General features: G+C 41.1%; 1 protein-coding gene across 1 annotated transcript; it reads left to right on the forward strand.

The window, feature by feature from the left end:
- The first annotated feature begins 648 nt into the window (after positions 1–648).
- On the forward strand, positions 649–13855 carry LOC132894823 (uncharacterized). Its single transcript, XM_060934938.1, has 3 exons — positions 649–2056; positions 2176–2392; positions 13639–13855. Exons 1-3 carry the CDS (start codon positions 649–651, stop codon positions 13853–13855), a joined length of 1842 nt encoding a protein of 613 aa, XP_060790921.1.
- The last annotated feature ends 3645 nt before the right edge of the window (positions 13856–17500 follow it).

Genomic DNA, 17500 nt, shown 5'->3' on the forward strand with positions numbered 1-17500 from the left:
AATAGCTGCAAGCAGTGCTAACGTTATGACTAACGGTTAGTGCTAGCAGCGTCTGAAAACAATGTTCTGGTGTTACAGCTAACTTAGTTAGCACTAACGTTAGCGCTGTTTGCAACTATTTAGTCTACTACTTTGTGTTTTTTAGCTAATATTAAAATTTGGCAGTTTGGTGATTAAGCTCATTAATGTAAACACGTATGGTCAAAGAAAGAGCTAGTTGAGGCACGAGATTAAATTTAACATAACGTAAGGACAAGAGGGGAAGAAAAACAACTGCAAACAAAATTTGAACGATGCATTTGCACAGAGACGGTTGGACTTTGATTTGCATCCCTGAGCTTAAACACCAAAACTGGCTAGTCATGAATGTAGTCCTTTGCACAGGGAGCACTGGCGTGCACACGCGCGCTTACATTTCTCCAGCTGGAAACCTGCGAGCTCTTTCAGGGTGAAAAAAAAAAAAAACAGCCCAGCACGCAGTTGCGCACTTCTTGTTCAGACAAATGATTTCGTTTTATCAGCAAACCCAGAGGATTTCACACACTGCTCAAATGTAACGAGTAACGACTGTATGGTACTTCAGTAACTAATGATGTTAAGTAAATTGGAACTGCAATGTGTTACATTCCTATGTTCCATCCTGACAAAATGTTTAGATATGAAGAGTACCTTCGCTCAAAAGCAGCTCCAACGACAGACTCAAGTCAGCCACCAATCTCCCAGTTCATCACAAGTAACAAGCAACACTACACTTCTAGCCATCCCCAGCAGAACGCCATCACACGTTCAATACTTTCAGACCTGGTTATTGATTGCAACTTACCATTGTCCATCATAGAACACCCAAGTTTCCGGCGCTTCATGTCTATTGTTGACACAAGGTACAACCCTGTAAGCCGAAGAACTCTTACTTCAAAACTGGATGATGTAGTGCTGGAAAAGCAGACAAAACTAAAGAACAGTCTTGCAAATGCTGAAAATCTGTCAGTCACAGTTGACATATGGTCAGATCGGAAAATGCGGGGCTTCCTAGGAGTTACTGCTCACTGGTTGGATATTGGAGAAGGTGGACTAGTCCTGAAATCTGCTTTGCTGGCTTGTAATAGGTTCAGCGGTTCCCATACAGGGGAAAGAATATGTGAGGAATTTGAGCAAATTTGTGACGAGTACCAAATCAAAAGGAAGCTATTGCACATCATATGCGATAATGCTGCAAATATGAGAAAAGCATTCAGCACTTGTTTTCCACAACATGGAGATGAAGAGGATGACGAAGATGAAGGAGTTGAGGACAACAACTTGTGGACTGACTTGCCAGTCGAAGACCAAGAGAGGGTGGATGGTTTTCTCCAAGATAAATCTCAGACAAGACAGCAGTGTTTTGCCCACACGTTGCAGTTAGTTGTCGGGGATGGCTTAAAAGACACAAAAATAGCTAATGCAGCTCTTGCAAAGGCCTGCAAGCTGAGCAATTTACTCCACAGCAGCACTTCCTTCAAGGACATTTTTGAGAGAGAGTTTGGGCAATCTGGCATCCCTTCCTCTGTTGTCACGCGTTGGAACTCAACACTTACGCAGTTGAAAGCGGTACTGAAATGTGACGCCACAAAGCTCACCGCCATTCTACAAGAGTCTGGCCACAAAGAGATAGCATTCACATCAAGAGAATGGAGTCAAATCCAAGAGTTGGTGCATGTGCTTGAGCCTTTTGTCGAAGCCACTGACCTCACTCAAGGTGAAAAAGTGGTAACCATAAGTGCAGTGGTCCCCTGTGTCCTCTCCCTCAACCACCATCTGGAAAACTTAAAAGGCACTATGTGCTACTTGGGGGCCTTCATCAAAACCTTACAGACATCTCTTCAAAGGAGGTTCAAGGGGATTTTCGTAAATGTGAAGATGGCAGAAAACTCATCATCTGATTGCCAGCCATTGCCCTTCTCTGACCCACTGTATCTGAAGGCAGCCATGCTGGATCCTTCGTTTGGCAGCATGTGGGTCATACATGATGTTTTGGTCCCTGACAACACTAAGGAGGAGGTGTCAAAGATGATCAAAGGTATGTTACAGCTTTATTGTAAATACATATCAAGTTAATCCATATATAAAAAATATTGTGGTATATACATTATCATATTACTTGGTGATTGAGTGATATTGTTTTTGCTTTTGCTCAAGACTTGATTCTGGAAGAAGCAGTGAAAGTCACTCCAACGAACCCACGCATAGAAGAGGAAGAAGAGGCCCAGGCGACAGAGCCGCAGTCAAGCCTCTTTGCATCCTACCAGAACAAGAGACAAAAGAAGGACTCTGCGTCAACACCTCATATGCAGCTCACACACTTCCTGGACATTTGTAGTGGACAGGACTGTCTCCACTTCTGGGCACTGAACAGGCACACCCTTCCTTCTCTCTTCAAGGTTGTGGTAAGACTGTTGCATATCCCTGCATCCAGTGCCCCGGTTGAACGTGTGTTTAGCCATGGTGGTGTGATCATGAGACCCCATCGGTCGCAACTCAGTGCAAGGGTTTTAACTAGTTTGGTTTTTTGCAAGTGTAATGGCCACTGGTAATGGCTCACAACTCAAGATATTCTGATGCTTTGTTACTGTAGGCTCACATTGTTTTTCACATTGCTCTCTCTCTCTCTCTCTCTATCTCACACACACACACTCTCTCACACACACACACCCATACACACACACACTTGTTGAATTAAGCACATTGTTCTTCAACTGTTCCTATGTTTCTTTTTATATACAGTATGTGATAATTGCCACAGATACCCGACCACAAAATGAGCAATCCAGTATTTCAGTGTGTGCACATTTAGCTACAGTGCTTCACTCATTCACACACACACACACACACACACACACACACACACACAGAGGGAAAAACAACTGTTGTCTTCTGACTCAGGATAACAGATTTTCATATTATTATTAATGTATTATCATACATTGTTTAATTTCACATACAGTAATGAGATTATTTCATGTGGTGTAAGTAATAAAAATCTGTTTTAGATTCATTCATTTTCAGCTGATTCATTAACTCGTTAGTGTGCATAAAAAAGATGGTTTTGGTTTGGTGAATACAGACATTTGAAAAACTAATGACTTGACTCGTGACTCGACTTGACTTGCTTGACTTAAGCTCTGCTTGGACTTGACTTACTTGATCCTCCTATAGAGATGACTTGGACTTACTTGAGACTTGAGGGCTAAGACTTGTGACTTACTTGAGACTTGCATGTATGGGACTTACTCCCATCTCTGCATTTGAACGCTTGGAACATTGAATAATGATGAAATGATTGAATGATTGATGGAATGATTGCTGCATGTTTTAGCAATGTTTTAACCTACTGAAAGAAATAAGATTTTTTTGGCACTGTTCTACTGTTTTAGTAATTTCTATAATATAGTATATCTCTCATTCCCTCTCTAACCATCCCTCTTTCTATCTATCTACGCATATCTCTCTCTCTATCCATCTATCTATCCCTCCCTATCTATCCCTATCTATCCCTATCTATCCCTCGTTCTATCACCTCTCTCTTCATCTCCCCTTCTCTATGCAACGGCCCTATCCCCCACTTGATTGACTTGACTTGATTCATTGATTGCATTTCTAATAATAAAAGTTGTTTACTTTGTTAACCTAACATGTTTTGTGTTGGCTCAATTTACCCCACACAGTGGCTCATCTTACCCCGTGCATGGGGTAAGTTGAGCCACTTGACATTTTTTTTTCAAGAGGTAATATCACTCTAACCATAAGAGCTTATCAATTATGTTTTGCTCAGATAGTAACAGTACACTTTGAAATTTGGTATGGTGTGTAGACTGGAAGCAAAAATGGCTTTAACATGTAGTTATGATGAAAAATGTAAAAAGTGGCTCATCTTACCCCACTCTCCCCTACTCTGCGCTACAAAACCAAAAAGCATGCAGCATGCTCTGTTATAATAGCCAATCAAAACAGTTTTTACAAAGACACCCACATTCTTTTTAAGTCACTCGTTCATTTTATTTGTTTGTTCAGTAAAAACCCAAACATTTGTTGAATTTATTTTATTTCCTCGCGTCGCACCTTAATGACGTCAGCGCGCGGTATTTTTCCCTTCACGGTTTGTTCCTTCTCTCTCGCCATAGTACGACACCCACATCCGCTTGTTCTGACCCACTGGAGGTAGCTTCACAGTACTGTTAGCCAATCAGAGGTAACACGTTTACATGTCATGAATATTAATGATAAGACCCGCCCCCACCCTCTACCCTTCCCCGCCTCCTGCTTCTCATTAGCAAAACGACGCACTGGGAAAAGCGCTGAAATGGGGCTTTCTCCTAGGAGGCTATATCTACGTGCCGAGGGTTCATTTTGAGAAAGGCTGCGGATATAACATCCGGAAACCTCCACGAGCCCGTTTAAAGCATCAACAAACCACCATGCCATGGGACCTTTAATAACCAACAATAATTCTTTACCCACATTTGTAAAGTTTGGAGTACAATATAATAGCCTATTAACTAAAACATTCCTTTCATTCAAAATGAAAAAGTTAAAACAAATATTCCTTTTCTTAATAAACTTTTCTAAACATTTGTTCTGCCTCCATTTGCTTCCCTTTCCTTTATCTTTCAGCAGTCTGTAAAAAGTGAGAGAGCTCAGATTTCTTATTAAATCTATTTGTACACAATCACACAACACCTCTTTCCCATCTGTTTGTTTTGTGTGTTTTCGCTGCATTAGAGCTGCATTACTTCTGCCTACAGTGAAGTCATGTGCATTCCCAATAATGTACATTATTGCACGCTCTACTGTCTAAACAATGCAATTACAGCTAGCAAAAACTAAGATTATGCATTATGATGATAATAATAATCACGATTCATTTATTATTTCACCCATTTGAATCGTCATAAATTTGTATCACGATTTATCATAGCATTTAAACAAAATAGGTTTACTCATGGGGGCCAGTCAAAAAAGTGTCTGTAAGGTCAAACCTGCCAGATATTCATAACCTTGTGGGGACGTATCATCTCTATCAAGATATAAAAACACAGGTATCTTAAACACACACACACACACACACACACACACTGAATAATACATTAGACCTGGAGGACAGTTTGCTCTTGACTCAATGACAATTTATACTGGAGGGAATGATATAAAGTGCAGGAGAATAATCAGTGTCACTCATCAGGAATCCGTGTCTATTTTTGTCTGTGACTGTTACATTAAGAGACTAACTGCACAATACATGTGGGGATTTTCTGATTACTGCTCTAAGGGAACTCTTTTAGGATCAGGGACAAGAAGTGTGTGTGTAATATTTATATTGTATATGAGAGAGAGAGGTTGTGAAAGAATAAAAGAATGTTTCTTTAAACCAGAAGGCAAACTTAGCAACATGATTGTCCCATCATCATCATCATCATCATCATCACTGCACACTGTCAGAAATAGGGCTTCAGTAAGAGTCCATTTCTGTCCCCCCAAGGTACAATTTACACTACTGTACCCCCTACGGCTCATTACTGGACCTCAGGGTAACTATGTGTACCTTTTTAGGACCAAAAAGCTACATATATGTTCCCAATCAGTATACAAAGGGTCCAAATAAATACCTCAGAGGGTACTACCCCAGTGACAAGCCATTGTAGCTCAAAAGGTACAGTAATGTACGTTGTTTTCTGATAGTGCAAAGTATAATGGGGTGTTGAAGGACATCCATGTCTTTTCTGTTCTGTATTATATTATATTATATATTTGAGGTTTATATACTTATCTACCTATCTAGATACTGTATGTAACCATAACACGATGAAGCTTTTAACTGTGATGATCATTTTTCTTTCAATAATATGCCTCTCTGATTTGTGGTTATAAAATTTTTATGAATAATTATGACCGTGTGATGAATATTAATGGGAAAAGAACTCTGCAATTAAAATAAGAGAAGAAAACTGGCAAAGAAGCACACAACTAAATGTTTAAGATGACACCGTCAAAATATTGGAGGAAATCTGCATGTGAAATGAAGATGATGTATTCCTTTCACCACAACACTGATCAGTGCAAATATGAGCACGGGGGGCCAGGAAGCTGGAGATGAGAGGAAACACGAGGAGCAACAGAAATGGGGTTTAGGAAATGAATTTAATGGATGAATTAATCAAAAAAGGAAAAAAAGAATCATATGTGAAAAAAACTTTACAAAGGAAATATGTCTGATGCAACCCTTTGATTCTGTATTTATTTTTTCTGTAATACAATATTTTTAATATTTGAGGAATAAATGGGGTAGAAATGTGCTCCAGTAAAGTATTATAAGAATATTACTTGAAATATTTGTTTAACAAGTTTATATTTTCTCCATCAGTACTGCACATTTGTAGAAGTTGCATTTAGATGTCTGACTTTGTGACAAACATTAATTTGTGACAATATTATCACTCTTGTATGATAGAAACAAAAACGACAGAAACAAAAAACCTCATCACAGCCTGGTTGTTATTTTAAGCCGTGGTTATGACAGGTGACTACGGTACAACCTGCTGAAATATTTCTTCATAAATGCTCATATAGGTTTACGTCAGTCATCATTAAAGCTAGACGGCCTTTCGATTTCATAAAATCGGTGAAATTTAGTTCCCTCTGAAATGTGGTCATTGTGATATATATTTATTTCTGTAATATCTCACAAAATATCAGGCCATTCTGTGGCTGGGAAATTATTTAATTTGAGGGGATTAAAGCAAATAATGTGCATGAAATCGCTCGCTTGGCGCAGTCAAGCAGACAGAGGAAGTCTGTGTGCGCATGCGCAGGTTTACCTTCTTCTTCTTCTTTTGGGTTTTACAGCAGCTGGCATCCACAGTGTTGCATTACTGCCATCTACAGGTTTACCTTTGAGCGTGCACTGACAGTTCCATCATTCTGTCGCTAAACGAACAGCTGATCACACCGAGGTATTTATTAGTTTGGTCCTGCATTTCCTTTCCTTCGTATATAACATAACGTCTTTTCTTCTCGCTTTCTTTTCGTTACTGTAGTCGGTCTTTCATGTTTCATTCGCACACTCACATCCTTCATTTTTCTCTCCTGTTTCAAATTTGTATCCCACAATGCCTTGCGTGAACGGGGAAAGCCCACCACGTGATGCATGATGTAGTATCTTGAATTGGGTCATGGTGAAGCAGGAAAAAATAATGGAGAATTTAGGGCCATGTGGCTCTAAAGTCATGAATCTCATCTCATTCTCATTATCTCTAGCCGCTTTATCCTTCTACAGGGTCGCAGGCAAGCTGGAGCCTATCCCAGCTGACTACGGGTGAAAGGCGGGGTACACCCTGGACAAGTCGCCAGGTCATCACAGGGCTGACACATAGACACAGACAACCATTCACACTCACATTCACACCTACGCTCAATTTAGAGTCACCAGTTAACCTAACTGCATGTCTTTGGACTGTGGGGGAAACCGGAGCACCCGGAGGAAACCCACGCGGACACGGGGAGAACATGCAAACTCCGCACAGAAAGGCCCTCGCCGGCCATGGGGCTCGAACCCGGACCTTCTTGCTGTGAGGCGACAGCGCTAACCACTACACCACCGTGCCGCCAAGTCATGAATTGTTCTATTAAAAAAACTAATTAAATTGGAAGTTTGTGATTCGAATTGAGTAGCTTTCGGTCCACTAAACAAAAATAATTGGGTGTCAGGGAAAATTCTGGAAGGCAGTCTACCTTTAAGGCTCATGGATCTGTACAAACAATACAATATTCATTCATTACAGACGTTTAGCAGACGTCATTATTCAGAGTTATGTACAGCATACCCAGAGCAGCCTGGGGAGCACTTGGGGGTTAGGCCCCTTGCTCAAGGGCACTTCAGCCATTCCTGCTGGTCCAGGGAATCGAACCAGCAACCTTTTGGTCCTAAAGCTGCTTCTCTTACCATTCAAAATCTTGTAGACAATCCCAGAAACACTGGGCTCGAAGCGGAAGACGCATTCCTAGACACAATATACACACTCATTCACACCTAGGGACAAGTTAAGGTAGTTACTCCATCTACTGTATGTCAGTTTTTGGAAAACGGAGAACCCAGACAGACATGAGGAGAAGCTCAGGATTGAACCCTGGAGTTTTGAGACAGGAAAACTTGTACTAAAAAACAGAGTCAAACTGCCATGTGAACTGATGCCTATGGCCTGAACAGGTACCCCACTGTACACGTTCATTATCCTCTTTTCTAGGTCTGCCAAACCACGCAGACATTTCCCCCTGTTGCGTCCCACTGCATCTCCAGAGCCTGCTTTTGCATCACACCAAGTCACAGAGAGCTGACAAGGTAATGAGACGACAGAGAAACTAATTTGCTGTGATTCACATCCACTCTGACAGCTCGGGCTCTCTTCAGGTTCATCACCAGACCAGGCACTACTTTATTCAGACTTAGTCTTCCACTCCATCCTTTCACACTCAACAGTTCTGGCTTTTGTTTCTCCGGGTATAGCTACAAATGCAATTTGGAAAGGAATAATTAATACTGCCCTGTTTTTTTTCTTTCTTTTTTTCAGGATGGCTTCTCAGGCTTCTAAGACAAACTAATTGCCTTCTAAGCATGTAAATACCCTGCATTATTTATCAGACGAAAACAGGAAGACATTAACGGGTGCAAATATTTACCAAACTATTATTCAGTTTGTTCACTGATGTGCAAAGAGGAAACTAAATGAAAATGAAATGAGGAATAATAGAAGAACAAGGATGACATTGTTGGGTTTTATTTTTGGAGCTGGATTTTATTCTACAGTGTGATTCTGTTCGGTCAAAGTGGCTCTGATGTACTGAAAATGGGAGGCGGGGTTACCACTGCAGCAGCCAATGGGAAGAGTAGAATTAGTGCACAGGTGGAATATTTTGCTGTTTTGTTCTGATAAAGGTAAGAAAAGTCTCTCTTACACACACACACACACACACACACACAGTTAGGTCAAGAGCAGATCAAGGTGGAACAGAAGTGTGGGTTTGACGAGGCCCCATCCTTCATCCTGAGCTCGGCAGACTGCGTCGACCCGCCAGCTGAAAGGAAGCTGGTCACAGCGTTCATAAAGCTGTGAGCGCCGATACATGAGCTGACATGATGTCTGGCACAAACCCAAACTACTGCAGTGGAACGGCCATTAATTATAAAAAAAAGAGGAAAAAATGAGTCACAAGATGACTTTTCACTAAGAACAGAAACATTGTGCGACAAAGATTTAATCATCTCCACACGATATTACACTGCCACGATATCCAGTGATGTTTACTCCAATTATATTATATTATATTACATTACTAGAACTGACAACGTTTACGTATTTTGCGTAGGTGCTTTGCATTTGTGAGTGATATCAAGACCTGAGCCAATTGACATATGAATCTGGAATGATTTGCGCGATCGTGTTTTGATCATGTTTTGAACTCTACAATATTAACTGACACCATCTGGAAGCCACGCCCCTTCCCCCCATCTCACATGCTCTTGACTGGGGCGATCTCGCTTTCTGTCACCATGAAAGGAGAATGTTTGCGTTCTTTACTAGTCAGGCACCAATGGGAGTTTGTTGAGCAAAAACATGTCTAATTTACCAGTGTACATTAGCTAAAGTTAGCTAACATTCGAGGAATACACATTAGACAAATTAGCAAACATTAGATGAATACACATTAGATGAATTAGCTAAAGTTAGCTAACACTGGAAGAATATGCATTGGACAAATCAGCTAAAAAAGTTAGCTAACAGAAAAATACACATGAGACAAATTAGCTAAAGTTTGCTAACATTAGAAGAATACACTTTAGATGAATTAGTTAAACTTAGCAAACATTAGAAGAATACACATTAGATGAATTAGCTAAAAAGTTAGCAAAAATTAGAATACACTTTAGATGAATTAGCTAACATTAAAATACACAGACAAATTAGCTAAAGTTAGCTAACATTAGATGAATACAGAGACAAGTTAGCTAACATTAGAAGAATACACATTAGACGAATTAGCTAAAGTTAGCTAGCATTAGAAGAATACACATTAGATGAATTAGCTAGAGTTAGCTAACATTAGAAGAATACACATTAGATGAAGTAGCTAGAGTTAGCTAGCATGAGAAGAATACACATTAGATGAAGTAGCTAGAGTTAGGCTACATCCACACGACAACGGCAACGAGATGTTATTTAAAAATATATCGCGTCCAAATGGGCAACAATCAGTAAAATATCAGGTCCATATGGCAACGCAACGCTTGCTGAAAACGATGCAATACACATGCCACACCTCTAGGGGCGCTGTAAGACGGTCCCTTCGGAGACACCAGAACAATAGAAGAAGTAAGGATGCATATTAGCCACAAAGTCAGGAAAATCTGTTTGTAAAATTACATTATAATGACCAAATACAATGAAAAGTATTTTTCCAGTCTCACCTGTGAAAGGTAATCCCATGTGATCTCGTTTGGATGGCAAACCTGTTGGTACAGTTAAACGCAGCTAATCTTTATTCTCCGCTTTGACCTCTCCAAAATGGCGGCGAGGATGACCTATGATTCTACACGGAAGGCGGCATCTTTAATGGTCCGGAATAAATTGAATGCTAATTAAATAATGATTAATTTGCTCCTCTACGCCCTTTTTGAGGAATGTATTGTAGGACTTAAACCCACATCTGAAGAGGTGAGATCGCTCTTTTTTTCTCTATTTTTGCTGGCGGGATTGACTCTCTCTCTCTCTCACTTTGCACCATTACACAATAAATATTCACAGTGAAAATATTTTGTAAGCGCGTTTCATGAACCAAGTTATAGGATTTGTTGACAACTCGCATCGCAATGAGAAGCTCATTGGCACTACTGGTGTTAAGAATCAGACCATTTCATAAATGAATATTTTGCTGTAGAGCTGCAGTGTTTGTACAATTGCATGTTTTTGCTTCACTATTACTGTCACTATTCTGCTTCTTGCATTACTACTGTGAACTAACACTGAACATAATAATAATAATAATAATAATAATATCCAAGCTCGTGTTTCACTCTCACTAGTGCTCTGTAAGGCTTTTTCCTGGTGATATTCGTTACACTTCTACCCGGCGTGAAGCACTCACAGTCATGTGGTTGTGACGTCATCGTAAACAAATCCGTTTTACTCATCCAGACGACTTCACAACGGCAACGTTGCCAGATCTTTCCACTCTGGAACCCGTTCTCAAAAAGATTGCGTTTTGGGCACCCAAAACGCCGGTGCCGTGTGGACGCCAGGCCTAAACGATAAGCAATTGTATCGGAGTCACCTGAATCCGTTGCCGTGTGGACAGGGCCTTAGCTAGCATGAGAAGAATACACATTAGACGAATTAGCCAAAATTAGCTAACATTAGAAGAATACACAGACAAATAAGCTAACAAAAGAATACACATGAGACGGAGTAGATACTATCACTCCCTCCATGAAATAAGCAACGCTGGTTCTTTATACAGATGGATTTATTTCTCTCTTCATTCCAATTCACCGTCAACAATCCATCGTTGAACTGTTATAAGACACTCGCTGGCTGCATACAACACAGGGGGAATGAGTCTTGAACAAAAAAACCCTCAAAATCAAAATAGGAAATACTAGGATCACCTTGAAAACAGAGGATAAACAACTTCTTGAAACTTTCTTGGTGGATTCCTGCAATTAATTGCATCCTGTGATCCCACCAGATGTGGTGCTTTCCAGCAGAAATTAGCACTGTTTGTCCTCACATGGTTCTCCCTCAGCACCTGTTACTCACTACACTGCAGAAGTGTCTTAAATAGTCTCACATCTACATGTAAACCCTGAGACATGTTCTGACATGTTCAGACATGTAGAAAGAAGGACTGAGAAGGACAAAAAGGGGTTATTAATTATTGCAAATAATATCCACAGCGGGCGGCACGGTGGTGTAGTGGTTAGCGCTGTCGCCTCACAGCAAGAAGGTCCTGGGTTCGAGCCCTGGGGCCGGCGAGGGCCTTTCTGTGTGGAGTTTGCATGTTCTCCCCGTGTCCGCGTGGGTTTCCTCCGGGTGCTCCGGTTTCCCCCACAGTCCAAAGACATGCAGGTTAGGTTAACTGGTGACTCTAAATTGAGCGTAGGTGTGAATGTGAGTGTGAATGGTTGTCTGTGTCTATGTGTCAGCCCTGTGATGACCTGGCGACTTGTCCAGGGTGTACCCCGCCTTTCGCCCGTAGTCAGCTGGGATAGGCTCCAGCTTGCCTGCGACCCTGTAGAAGGATAAAGCGGCTAGAGATAATGAGATGAGATGAGAATATCCACAGCAGTTACAGATAGAGTTTGCTAGCATTAGAAGAATACACCTGAAACAAATTAGCTAAAGTTAGCTAACATGAAAAGAATAAACATTAGACAAATTAGCTAAAATTAGATGAATACGCATTAGACACATGAGCTAAAGAATATGCATTAAATGACTTAGCTAAAGTTAGCCAACATTAGATGCATACACATTAGACAAATTAGCTAAAGTTCCCCAACATGAAAAGAATAAACATTAGACAAATTAGCTAAAATTAGATGAATACGCATTAGACACATGAGCTAAAGAATATGCATTAAATGACTTAAAGTTAGCCAACATTAGATGCATACACATTAGACAAATTAGCTAAAATTAGATGGATACACAGATGAATTAGCTAACATTAGAATATGCATTAAACGACTTAGCTAATGTTCATTAACATTAGAAGAATACACATTAATCAAGTCAACACACAGGAAGAACATGCAAACTCTACACAGAAAGGCCCCTGTTGGCTGCTGGGCTTGAACCTAGAACCTTCTTGCTGCAATAGTGCTAACCGCTACGCCATACTTTTACACCATAAAAGTAAAAATTAGAATAAAAATAAATAAGTTGAAAGTACAATAATTCTAATGTTCACTCAACTATACAACGTACAGATTCTAATGTACATGTTCCAGTCCAAATACACACTGATCCGTCATAACATTAAAACCACGGACAAGTGAAGAAGTGAATAACATTGATTATCTCATTACAGTGGAACCTGTCGAGGGGTGGGGTATATCAGTATCAGGCAGCAAGGAAGAGAACAGACAGTTCTTGAAGTTGATGTGTTGGAAGCAGGAGAAATGGGCAAGCATAAGGATCTGAGTGACTTTGACAAATTGTGATGGGGAGATGACTGGGTCTGATCATCTCCAAAATGGTACATCTTGTGGGGTGTTCCTGGTGTGCAGTGATTAGTACCGAACAAAAATGGACCAAGGATCTGAAGGACAACCGGTGAACCGGCGACAGGGTCATGGGCGTTGAAGGATCATTGAGTCACCTGGGAGATGAAGGATAGCCCAGATGGTCCAAGCCCATAGAAGAGCTTCTGGAGCACAAGCTGCTGAAAAAAAGTTTATCTGTAATTCACTTTACCTGTCAGTGTTTTTAATTTTATGGCTGATCGGTGTATACAGTCCAATGTGCAATTTACTGTGAAAATGTTACGTACAGTGCAATATTGTTTGATGTGCAAATCTGTGCAGTTGTGATGCACTGTGTGGTGTGTGTGTAGGTCAGGGTGCAGGCAGTGGGTCAGAACTATTGATGAGTCTGATAGCCTGAGGACAGAAGCTATCTGTCAGTTGAGAGGTTCGACATTTCACACTTCTGTACCTCCTGCCAGAGGGCATGAGTGTGAAATGACTGTTCTGGGGATGTGCGGGGTCTTTGATGATGGTGCCGGCTCTGCTGTGGACTCTCTGGTGATAGATGTCCTGCAGAGATCGTAGTGGTGTCCTAACGATCTTCTCTGCAGTCTTTACGGCTCTCTACAGGCGTTTGCAGTCCTTGGTGAAATGACTGTATTCCCATATAACATTGTGATGCAGGTGGTTAAGATCCTTTCCATGATGCAACTGTAGAAGCTGTGGAGAATCCTCAGTGACCTGCTGTACTTCCTGAGTCTCCTTCAGAAGTACAGCTGCTGTTCTGTTGTGCTAGCTGTGTGGTGTTACATGTCCAGGTGAGGTCATCACTAATGTGGATGCTGGGGAATTTAAAACTCCTGACTTTTTCCACCTCAGACTCAGAGATGATCAATGGTTGGTGAGGTGTCCTCTCCATCCTCATGTCCACTATTATTTCCTCTGTGTTGGGAGATAGATTGTAACCCTTACACCATGTCACCAGACTTGCCACTTCTCTCCTAGACGCTGCATCATCGCCTCTGGTGATCAGCCCGATGACTGTGGCGTCATCGCAAATTTCATGAGATGAATTAGCTAAAGTTAGCTAACATTAGAAGAATATTTTCTGGTAACTCGAATTCTTCATGATGGTGTCAATCTACTGATGGTTCACCATCAACCATGCACAGCTAACATTAGTGCTGGATTGGAAAGCAACAAATCTAATGTGGTGTCACGCTCTGGCTCCGCCTATGCAAGACTGTACCATGTAATTTATAGGGAGGGGGTGAAATATAAAGACTAGCTATTCTAATAATTTTGTGAAAAATGGAAAACCAAACCAGAAGGTTGTTGTATTTGCTCATTTTAAGAGACACGATTATTAAAAATATTTTTTATTAATTTAACTTACACGTGGTAATAACACACTCTCCATTACTTTGTCTAGTTGACCCGAGATAAAAGTTATCATGATTTTTAAAATGTTAAAATCACAAGCAAAAAAATTAAAAAAGAGCCCAGGGTTCAGACAGCTATCTAAGTTCCAAAGCTCTAACTAACTGACGTAAGACTACTAAAGGAAGAGAGATACAGGAAAGTGTGATTAATTAGGACGCAGTGTTCGGAGAGTTACTCAAAGAAAAATAATCCATTAGAAATTAATAAATGACGGCTCAAATGGCAATGCCATCACCTTACTCATTACTTCCTGAAAAAAGTAATCACACGACTCATTACTTTGCTTCTACTCTCTAAACTCTCAAAACGCTGTACAAATCAGTATCAATTAGAAAGTACGGAGATGACAATAGTCCTTTCAGCTCCTTATTAAGGAGGAAATAGGCAATTATATTTAGAAAGGATATTACAGCGTGTTCTGGCTGAAAACCTTGAAAGTCGCAGAGAAAAATTAAACAGTAACCTCGTAATAAAATTCAACTTTATGATTCAATTAGTTAAAGCTTACAGTGCTGATCTGTGATTTTAAACTCTGTTCTGTAAACCCCACATTCGCTACGCATTATAAACATGATTATTTATGATAAATAGAATTGTGGTTGGGGCGGCACGGTGGTGTAGTGGTTAGCGCTGTCGCCTCACAGCAAGAAGGTCCTGGGTTCGAGCCTCGGGGCTGGTGAGGACCTTTCTGTGCGGAGTTTGCATGTTCTCCCCGTGTCCGCGTGGGTTTCCTCCGGGTGCTCCGGTTTCCCCCACAGTCCAAAGACATGCAGGTTAGGTTAACTGGTGACTCTAAATTGACCGTAGATGTGAATGTGAGTGTGAATGGTTGTCTGTGTCTATGTGTCAGCCCTGTGATGACCTGGCGACTTGTCCAGGGTGTACCCCGCCTTTCGCCCGTAGTCAGCTGGGATAGGCTCCAGCTTGCCTGCGACCCTGTAGAAGGATAAAGTGGCTAGAGATAATGAGATGAGATGAGATGAATATCCCACAGAGCTCCATTAAATCCATTATCGCAAAATGGAAAGAATATGGCACCACTACAAACCTGACAAGAGAAGGCCCCGCCCACCAAAACTGGCAAGGAGAGGATTAATCAGAGATGCAAAAAAGACACCAAAGATAACACTGCTGCAAAGATCCACAGTGGAGATGGGAGTATCTGTCCATAGGACCACTTTAAGCCATACACTCCACAGAATGGGTGGGGCTTTATGGACGAGTGGCCAGAAAAAAGCCATTGCTTAAGAAAACATGTTTGGAGTTTATCCAACAGCATGTGGCAGACTCCCCAAACAGATAGAAGATTCTCTGGTCAAATGAGACTAAAATTGATCTTTTTGGACATAATGGGAAACACCATATGTGGTGCAAACCCAACACCCTGAGAACACCATTCCTACAATGAAGCATGGTGGTGGCAGCATCATGCTGTGGGGATGTCTTTCATCTGCAGGGAGAGGAAAGCTGGTCAGGATTGAAGGAAAGATGGATGGCACTAAATACAGGGCAATTCTGGAGGAAAACCTGTTTGAGTTGGCCAGAGGTTTGAGACTGGGACGAAGGTTCACGTTCCAGCAGGACAATGACCCTAAACACACTGCTAAAACTACACTGGAGGGGTTTAAAGGGAAACATTTAAATGTCTTGAAATGGCCTAGTCAAAGCCCAGACCTCAATCCAATTGAGAATCTGTGGCAGAACTTGAAGATTGCTGCATACAAAAACAACCCATTTAACTTGAAGGAGTTGGAGCAGTTTTGCCTTGAGGAATGGGCAACAATCCCAGTGGCTAGATGTGGAAAGCTAATAGAGACATACCCCAAGAGACTTGCAGCTGTAATTGCAGCAAGAGGTGGCTCTATAAAGTATTGACTTGAGGAGTGAATACCTATGCACACTCCAGATATCTGTTTTTCATCTTAATTATTGTTTGTGTCACAATATAAAAACAACTTGCACCTTTAAAGTGGTAGGCATGTTGTGCAAATCAAATGGTGCTAACCCCCCCAAAATCCATTTTAATTCCAGCTTGTAATGCAATAAAATAGGACAAACACCGGGGGGGGGGAGAAATACTTTTGCAAGACACTGTGCATATCCTGTGCGACCATTATGCTAATGATCTGAAAGTAACACCACTGACAAGAACGTTACCAACCTTATTGCGCAAATATGACCATTTTTAAGGTACAGATGGTGGCCATTTTATGTTTCATGGTTCCAGAATATTATACTGAGCCTGAAGACTCCTTCCATAAATCTCTAGACAGAAACCACAGCTAGATCAGTGAAGATATTTTATATATATATATATATATATATATATATATATATATATATATATATATATATATATATATATACATACACACACACACACAGGGCTGCCAACTTTTCAAAATTCCTTGGAGTGAGATTTTGGGGGGGGGGGGGGGGGGGTCGACGGCAAAATTTTTCCGCACACCACGCAGTAAGTGGGAATTTTGTATTCAGTTTGATATTCACTTGTCCCCCTGCATTCTGGTGTTTTGTTTGTGGGTCGTCCAGCTGGAGATGGACAATGGGGGGGCGGGGGGGGGGGGGGGGGTGAGATTTTGGATTTAATAGATGTTCCTGCATTCTGGTGGATTTTTGGAGTGGCCTGCTGTGCCATACCTACATTCTTACACACCCTGACTTGCCAGGCCTTCAGCTTGTGGCCAACTAAAGCACCAAGTTTTGGCTTAAAAGCCCCCACACTAGAAAACTACAGATGACTGCCAATGTTCCTGTAGCCCTATAGAC

Source organism: Neoarius graeffei, chromosome 12, assembly GCF_027579695.1.
Source record: "Neoarius graeffei isolate fNeoGra1 chromosome 12, fNeoGra1.pri, whole genome shotgun sequence".
Classification (NCBI taxonomy): Eukaryota; Metazoa; Chordata; class Actinopteri; order Siluriformes; family Ariidae; genus Neoarius; species Neoarius graeffei.

Coding starts and splice junctions, on each gene's coding strand:
- LOC132894823 (XM_060934938.1), top strand. CDS start 649: ATGTTTAGATATGAAGAGTACCTTCGCTCAAAAGCAGCTCCAACGACA. Junction 2,057..2,175: donor GGTGTCAAAGATGATCAAAG/GTATGTTACAGC, acceptor CTTTTGCTCAAG/ACTTGATTCTGGAAGAAGCA. Junction 2,393..13,638: donor CACTTCTGGGCACTGAACAG/GCACACCCTTCC, acceptor GTGTGTGTGTAG/GTCAGGGTGCAGGCAGTGGG.